Source organism: Sorex fumeus, unplaced genomic scaffold, assembly GCF_029834395.1.
Source record: "Sorex fumeus unplaced genomic scaffold, SorFum_2.1 ptg000050l, whole genome shotgun sequence".
NCBI classification, from domain to species: Eukaryota; Metazoa; Chordata; class Mammalia; order Eulipotyphla; family Soricidae; genus Sorex; species Sorex fumeus.
The window spans coordinates 2,652,862-2,662,004 of record NW_026606107.1 but is presented as its reverse complement, the minus strand read 5'-3'; the positions used below and the strand labels follow the sequence as shown (position 1 = coordinate 2,662,004).

The following is a 9,143-nucleotide window of genomic DNA, read 5'->3' as shown; positions in this document are numbered from 1 at the left end:
CAGCATCCCTCCAACCCTCCATCCCCCTCGTCCTACCCTGCCTCTGTGGCAGGGCATTTCCCCTTGTTCTCTCTCTCTTCTTTTGGGTACTATGTTTTGCAAGAGAGGCCTTGAGTGGCAGTCATGTTTGGTCTATAGACTACTTTTAGCATGCTTCTCCCACCCTGGGAGGGTCTCACAACACCCTTTATTTGGTGCTCTCTTCTCTATCTGAGCTTCCTTTTCACCTAGCACATATGGCTGGCCTTCAAGTCATGGAGCAAAATTCCTGGTACTAATCTCAGCCATTCCTGGGTGTTAGTCTCCCATTTAGTTGCTTTATATTCCCCAGATGAATGCAATCTTTCTGTGTCTATTCCACTCTTTCTGACTCATTTCGCTTAACATGATACTTTCCATGTAGTACCACTTGTATGTAAATTTCATAACTTCATCTTTTCTAACAGTTACATAGTACTCCATTGTGTAATCTACATCACTAATCATCAGAGAGATGCAGATCAAAACAACAATGAGATATCATTTCACACCACAGAGACTGGCCCACATCCACAAGAACAAAAGCAACCGGTGCTGACATGGATGTGGTGAGAAAGGGACCCTCCTTCACTGCTGCTGGGAATGCCGGCTGGTCCAACCCTTTTGGAAAACAGTATGGACGATTCTCAAAAAATTAGAATTTGATCTCCCATTTGACCCAGCTATAGCACTCCTGGGAATATATCCCAGAGAGGCAAAAAGGTAAAGTCGAAGTGACATCTGCAATTGTTTGTTCATTGCAGCACTCTTTACAATAACCAGAATCTGGAAAAAACCTGAGTGCCCGAGAACAGATGACTGGTTAAAGAAACTTTGGTACATTTACACAATGGAGTACTATGTAGCTGTTAGAAAAGACCAATGATTTCTTTTTACTGAATCACTGTGAGATACAGTTACAAAGATGTTTATGATTGGGTTTCAGTCAATGTTCCAACACCCATCCCTTCACCAGTGGACATTTCCCACCACCAATTTCCCCATTTTCCCTCCTGCCCTGCCTCCCCCACAGCCTACCCTATGGCACTTTTCTTCTCTCTCAATCTCTCTCTCTCTTTCCCTTTAGGCACTATGGTTTGCAATACTGTTACTGAAAGATTGTCATGTACATCATTTTACCTCCTTGCAGCACTTAGTTCTTTTCCAGAGTGATCATTTCCAACTATCATTGTCATGGTGGTTCCTTTTCTGTCCTAACTGCACTCACCAGAACTTGCAGCAAGCTCCCTACTATAAACTAATCCTCCTGGCCTTCATTATTCTCATACTATTTTTTTAATATCCTGCTAATTAGTGCTCGAGCGGGCCCAGTAACGTCTCCATTGGAGACTTTTGTTGTTACTGTGTCTGGCATATCGAATACGTCACGGGGAGCTTGCCAGGCTCTGCTGTGCAGGCGAGATACTCTTGGTAGGTTGCCAGGCTCTCCGAGAGGGGCGGAGGAATCGAACTCGGGTCGGCCATGTTGGCTGCGTGCAAGGCCTACCCGCTGTGCTATTGCTCCAGCCCTATTTAGTGCAATCATTCTACATCAGTCCCTCTCCATTTGACTGATTTCACTCAGCATGACACTCTCCTTGTATAAGCAGCTTTCACAACTTCATTTTTCCAAGGATTATTCGTAGTGACACAGTAAAACCCATTTTATAATTCCCATAAGAAACTATATTCCAAGTAAAGGTATAGGGCTTAATTTTCCCACTTGAGAACCATCCCAGATTTTCTGAAACTTAAAGACAATTTGAAAGAGAAACAATACTTATTGTTTATATGATTTATATTTATTGATCAAAAGTACACACCAAAACAAAGATGATTAAATGATCAAAATATTGACAATTAAGTCCTATCAACCTGGTAAGAAAACACCAGCTATATCTAATGAATTTTAGTTGCTTTAAGTTCCTAAAGAAAATACAATATTCCGACACCATTAAAGTAATTATTAGAACCTTTCAAACAATAGGGGAAATACAAACATTATTAGAAGCACCTTAATTTTTATGCAAAGAAATTCAAAGTCTAACTGTGATGAAACTTGATGTTTCACAAAACACTGGTAGTGCCTTTTTTTCTTGGGTGCCTTATGTTACAAAGCACCATTACACCATTTGGCAGCTCTGATGATTGATGCCATCCAATCAGTGGTTGAAATTAAATTCACAATGTGACTCTGCCTATCAGCAAAACAAACTAATGTTTTAACTAGTCAATGCAAAGTATACAATGAAATCAGATAACCTTCAGAAGGGTCAACTTCCTAGCCTACTACATCAATATCAAACTCACAATGTCTTTCAAAAGCCCCACTTTGAGAAAAAGAGGAACACAGTATTGCTTCATTAATATTTTACTAGCTCTTCCAGTGTTTCAGAGTGATACGTGTTGTTAATGATCTAACACGAGTGATTCCAAAGATGGACGTTAGAATTATTGAATGACTGTCTTGATTAAATCAGACTATAGGTGTAGTTTTTGGTAGTTGGTCTTCCATGCAGGTGATCTTAAGAGTTCACATGGAGGGGAAAAGGATGTTAATTGTCCTAAAATTAAGGAAGAAGAAAGTTAATTCATTGTAACCACAAATATATCGATGTATCTGGCATTTGCTTAAACATACTATAATCTAATCTATTTCACTAATCATGTGTTCTAGTCAGTGGTTCAAATAAAACATGAAGGGTAGCCTATGGATGAATTCAGCAAGTAATGATTCTTATGCTTTATCATTCATTACTGAAGTTATTGAAACACATTATTTCCCAAAAATCTGGTTCCTGGTATGATCAGATGAGTTAATGGCTAATAATAATCTACCATTTTTAGACTACTGGCACTGTGGAAGTAAAAGACTAGATTACAGAAAATGCCAATATTTGGAACATAACAAAGTAAGGTCACTATTTGGATTCATTTCTCATCATTCTAGGTCCAAATTTGTGAGAAAAAGGAAACTTAGGCTCTTTAGACTAGCATATGTATGTATAAAGACAGACTATTGTCTTTTCAATCATGCCTGGAATTTGAAGATAACTTGCCAATGCAGGGCTCATATGGCATCAACAAGACATAAATATGCTACATACAGGTCTTGGTAAACAGAGTAAACACCAACCCTGACAGAATTGAGGACTGAAATGAATGTACCTTAAAGTTGGAGAGGGGTCGTCCTTGATATGCTGGTTACACTATCTCATATTGGTTATTTGTTATAGCACGAGAAAGGCAATAGGCTAGAAAGATTTCAATCAGCTAGAAACAGAACAAAAGCAAAATTAAACATGGGGGAAGTAGCATAAAGACCTCCTCTTTTACTTCTAATTCACATTCTTAAGTTCAACTTTGTTCCTAACACAATTTTAGCATCTTCACCACATAGGCATATACAACAATGTGGGATTGTATGATCTAAATGTTATTAGGGCAGAACTTACCTGTACTCCTAATCAGGTAATTGCAACCCAGGAAAGAAATCTACTAATTTTCGACTGCATATCAAAACAAGGTTCCCATCTATATGATGTTTTAGTTAATCAACAATGATGCTGGCAAGAAAAAAGGATTTAATTTCATCTGATCTCAGAAGCTAAACAGAGCCAGGCCTAGTTAGTACTCAGATGAGAGAAACCAGAATTTAAGAGGACACCAAATGTTTCCACAGTTTACTGCTTTTAGAAGAAACACTGTGTGCCTGCAACCTTATCGTAAACCACTTTGTATATCACAGTGTCTAAATAAAACATTTTTCAATTTTTTAAAACTCATGTATTCTTAAAATGTTTTGATTGACAATAATGGTTTCTCAAGGACATAATCCTAAGACCATACCCATCCCCAGTGTACCCTTCTCCTTTTCTAGAAAGATGGCATGTATTTCTACAACATAATTATAAATTTGGGTTTTTTGAGTTTCAAGGCATGATTAGCCACAGTAAAGAAAAAGATAGGGAAAAAGGTATTACAACATTTTGGGGCATTTTGTTTGTTTCGGGGCACACACACCCAGTGATGCTCAGGGATTACTCCTGGCAGTACTTGGGGGACCACATGGGGTGCTAGAGCTTGAACCTGGGTTGGCTGAGTGCCAGGTAAATGCTTTATCTGCCAGAGTATATCACTGCCTGGGAATTACAACTTTTTGAGAGCTCTGAAATTGTGGAAAATAGTATGGAGAAAAACAAGATCCGACACACTAAAAAAATGAAATACTATTATCCTGTGTGTATGTATACATATAAGGTATATAGGTCCTTTGTGTATAACAAATGATATTATAACACATATACTACAGCACAAAAAAATGAAATAAATGAAAGACAATCTCCCCTCCCAATAAAAACTAAAGACCCAATCACAAATGACTGACTACATATATGCTTCATACCAAAAGTTTCTATGCTGTGATAAGCAACCCAGTCTTGTGAGTATAATGACTTTTCTCTAAAAATGCCCCTGCTAGGCTGGAGAGATAGCACAGCGGGTAGGGCGTTTGCCTTGCATGTGGCTGACTCAGGTTCGGTTCCCAGAATCCCATATGGTCCCCTGAGCACTGCCAGAAGTAACTCCTGAGTGCAGAGCCAGGAGTAACCCCTGTGCATCGCCAGGTGTGACCCAAAAAGCAAAAATAAATAAATAAAAATAAAAATGCCCCTGCTATCCAGGTCCCTGAAATAAACTGAAAGTCTTATCAAACTGGCAATTTTCTAAGTTTATAACGTTTAAGGATGATAAACCCTTTCATAACTACAAAGACTTACCTGGAAGCAAGCAACACCAAAAGAAATTCCTGCAACAACTCCCATTTCTGACTCTATAATGGTCATTACCTTTAGAAAACAACCCTAAAGGAAGAATAAAAAAATAAGTACAGCAAAAGCAGTAATAATTTAAGATATCTCTGCAAAAGATGAGTCTCTGACAATAATTTTATTAAATTACATTTATCTTTCATGTAACAAACCATGTCTCCTTTCAAACTTAATATTTTCAATAGAAGTTTGGGAACACAGGGTTTCACTATGTAAATTACAAATTTCAAAGTTACTTGCTAGTTATATGAATTCAAGACACAAATTCTGAGCTTCAGTTTCCTCATCTACTATATAATAATGCACTTGACCTATGTTTTAAGTAAAAATTAAAAACAGTTAAATCTGATTTCAGTTAACATTTTCAAATATAAAAAATGCAAAAGGCTCTTTACTTCACTGTTAATTTTATCTACATCTTTTTGTGGAGAACAATCTTCCAGTTTACAGCAACTCTTAGGAAATCCTTTCTCTGAGTAATAATCAGTATCCTTCCAATCAGTATAGTTGGTGACACCGCAACAATGCAACTGAAAAAAAAATCAAGAGAATTTGCAGTTCATACTATAACTTTTATCAAACATTTAACATAGTATTATCAGAGACTGCAGTTTGCACTCATTTACTATAATCTAAATTTTTTAAGAGAGTACCCTCAATTGGCATAATTTTATTTTGGAGCTACACCCAGGGATCACTCTGGGCAGGGCTCAGGGGGCCATATGCAGTGCTAGGAATTAGACCCCGTCAACAGCATGCAAACAGGCACCCCTAACCACAGTTGCTCTGGCCCTCAACTGGCATAATTTAAGAGAATACTAACACCAAACATGTGTCACTATTGGGCTAGCCTTATTTTCCTGCTGTCATTGGCAGTTACAATGAAGAAAAGAGGTGCGCATATCACACCATACTTCTTCCCAGTCCCATTTCCTTTTTCTGCTACTCTAAGAGTGCATAGAATAACATAGCTAGATACCTAGTTGCCAGAATCCTACCCTCTTCTCTAAGGGGACAACCCTCTTCTCTAAGGGGACAGAGAATATGCTCTGCTTTAAAAAGCAACTTACCGTACTCTGGATCTTGTCTACTGCCTCACTTCTATAATCGCCTGTAGCATTATACTGTTTCAAAGCCTTTTCATAATTAATCTTAAAGTTGTTCTTAATCTGAAATAAACACAATGTCAATAAATAGTCTAGAAAGTTCTTTTAGTTTCTAGATCAAATAAGAGATCATCATATCTGATAAATGGTCATATTTCTTTTGTTTGTTTGTTTGTTTTTGCTTTTTGGGCCACACCTGGTGATACTCAGGGGTTACTACTAGCTCTGCATTCAGGAATTACTCCCCGCAATGCTGAAGGGACATATGGGATGCTGGGGATTGAACCTGGATCAGCCACATGCAAGGCAAGCGTTCTAGTTGCTGTACTATCTCTCCAGCCCATCAATGGTCATATTTCTGACAGCAGCAAATATAACTGACTCATATGGCCCCATACAATCTTCAAGAGATATAGTCTAGCTAAAGGGATGAGACCTTGACAATAAAGGATAAGTACCAACACAGCATAATCACTGCAATTAGAAAGTACTATGGGACTATATATTTGTTCAAGTGCATGAATACTTAGTCAAACATATTTCTGTAGCACTGTAGCACTGTCCTCCCGTTGCTCATAGATTTGCTTGAGCAGGCACCAGTAACGTCTCCATTGTGAGACTTGTTACTACTGTTTTTGGCATATCGAATACATCATAGGTAGCATGCCAGGCTTTGTTGTGCAGGCGGTATACTCTTGGTAGCTTGCCGGGCTCTCTGAGAAGGACGGAGGAATCGAACCCGGGTCGGCTGCGTGAAAGGCAAATGCCCTACCCACTGTGCTACTGCTCCAACCCAAACATATTTCTATCATTTTAAATTATACTACTGCCACTTTGTTGAAAATACAAGGAATTATGGACACCTTTAATATTCTGGTGAATAAGTATAATTTAGTGTATTTTCTTTGGTATAAAAATGGGCTATAGTTTCTATAATAAAGTCAGTATTGTGAGCTATAAATTGAAAAAGTAAGCCTCACATAGCTGTGAGGTTTTAAACTATAAAAAGTTGTCTTCAACTCTATTAAATTAATCCATTTTTCTTTCTCAGAATACATTTTAACATATTGAGCTTTCAAAGACAAAGTTACCTCATGTCTGAAAACAAATCCTACGATGGCAGCAACCAATTCGACCATAAAAATAAGAGTCAGAAACATCGCATACTGCAGGATGAAGAGAAAGTATAATTAGCATATAAGATACATTCAAAGCCGCAAAGGGTTGAGTCAAAAGGGGTGAAATGGTTTACTCAGTTTGGGATGTTTTATTGAAAAGGTCAGGAAAAACACAACAAAAGCCAATTGTCAGCCAAACTGCACTTGGTAAACTGTCAGAAGGAACAGGAAAAACTGTAAAGAGCAATCCCCAGTTCCAAGAAAAAGAGTACACAACATACAAGACTTTTCTGAAATCATGATTGAATTCAAAGGAAAACATGGACTCACCAGTTTCAGCATCCATGCGGAAGCTCGGCAGGTAGCAAAGCAACCAAAAGTGCCCAAAAGAATAATAACTGTGCCAGTGCCAATGAGCACGAAGGGGACATTGGTAGCCTTCTCATTTAAGAGGGAAAAATAATTTTCCAGGCTCAGCTTTCCCCAAATGCCAACAGCAAAAAGGATAACACCAGTGATCTATGTGGGAAATCAGAGGATAGACAGAGAATAGACATTTATACTATGCATACAGCAGCATCTTCAAACCACAAACCAATCTGGTGTCTAAGAAACAACGGGATTGAGGATTTAGCCTTCAGTGGCTGGAATATGGCAGACAAGGGAGGACAATAGAGACAAGGAAGTAGGGAATCTGAACACAAGGGTAGGCCTTGAGAACTCCACAAACTGGGTCACAGGGCAACCAGGGCAATAACTGGGACGGGGTGAGAGGGAGGGCCCGCTAAAAAAGGGTTCAACCAAATTCTTTTTGTTCCCCAACCAAATTCTTAATGTCATCAGTTTCTGTGTGTGAGCACAATCCCGTGGTTTATTTGCCCTCTAGGAAATCAAAACTTTCGGAAACTGTTTTATTCCCTCCTTAGGAGGCAAACCTTCCTGGAAAGGCGGGGGGGGGGGGGGGGGTGCTTCTTGGAGTTCCAACATCTTCCCCTCCAGCTTGGCGCTGAGCACAGGGACAAAGGGATGGTACACAAAAGCCAGCCCGAGACTGGTGGGAGGGGAGTCATTCCCGTACTTACCTACGAAATACTCCCCTCTCATGAAGCAGTGAAAAGAAAGAGACTATTATGCAAGTGAACCCTCTGAGAAGTAGTGCCAGCCTAGCCTCTCTCCAATGGTTGGGGCGGGGGGGGGGGGGTTGACATGAGTCTCTGCATGGTCTGGTGGGGTTAAACTGTCCCTTTCCCTCTCCCCGGAGTACACTGGAACGCAAGGCACATCTGGATTTCCGTCTATCATCAACTGCCTTCAACAGACCCCAGAGCCTGGCGCCGGCGAGCTGCCTTAGCTCAGGCCCTCACCCCTGCCCGCACTCCCATCCCTCAACTCGTTGCCTGCACAGGGGTCCCCGACAGCCGGAGCCGCAACTCCCCACCCTCGCTCAGCTCGGGGTCACCCCCCCCCCCAAATCCCACGCCCGGGACTCCCTCTCCAGTGCCCGGGGAGTCTTCTCTCACCCAAAAGATGAAAGTGTAGATCAAGAGGACGCTCTTGAAACAAGTAATGACCGGTTTGGTCTGCAGTCTCCGAGACGGGGACGCCATGACGAACCCCGGCCCCGGCCCCGCCGCCGCGGGGTGCTCACAACCGAGGGAGCGGAACGCGGAGGCCCCGAGTCTCCCCGGAAACTGCCGAAAACTTACGAGCGTCTATACAATCGAGTAGAGCCGGAAACACTGTGCAGTTCTCTCAAGGGGGTGAAGTCCGGGAGGTTGTTCCCAGAACGAGGAACAACTTCCCAGCGCCCTCTGCCGAAGGTTACCGAAAACTATATACAAAGGTTCTAGTGTCGGGAATTTCTTAGATCTAGCGAAGCGTCAGATATTTCCCCTTGAAAGAAACCCTTCCCCCCACCCCCCACCCCCCACCCCCCACCCCCGTCCCTCGCACGTGAAACAGTGATTCGATCACCAGCAGCGCCAGTTGCGCTTTGAGCTTCGGCCTCGCTTGTCCCTGGTGCCCTAGAGGAAAGGAATAAAAAAAAAATAAAAGTGATCTAAGAAAGCGGC

The 9,143-nt window shown here is 41.0% G+C and overlaps 1 protein-coding gene across 1 annotated transcript; it reads right to left on the bottom strand.

Moving 5' to 3' along the window:
- Positions 1 to 1,804: 1,804 nt before the first annotated feature.
- On the bottom strand, positions 1,805 to 8,815 carry TSPAN6 (tetraspanin 6). The gene is made up of 8 exons (XM_056124180.1): positions 8,592 to 8,815; positions 7,402 to 7,590; positions 7,045 to 7,119; positions 5,918 to 6,016; positions 5,243 to 5,377; positions 4,797 to 4,880; positions 3,187 to 3,291; positions 1,805 to 2,582 (listed from the first exon to the last, which is right to left on the bottom strand). The coding sequence occupies exons 1-7, from the start codon at positions 8,676 to 8,678 to the stop codon at positions 3,223 to 3,225; spliced, it is 738 nt and encodes a 245-aa protein (XP_055980155.1). The 5' UTR covers positions 8,679 to 8,815; the 3' UTR covers positions 1,805 to 2,582; positions 3,187 to 3,222.
- Between the last annotated feature and the right edge of the window lie 328 nt (positions 8,816 to 9,143).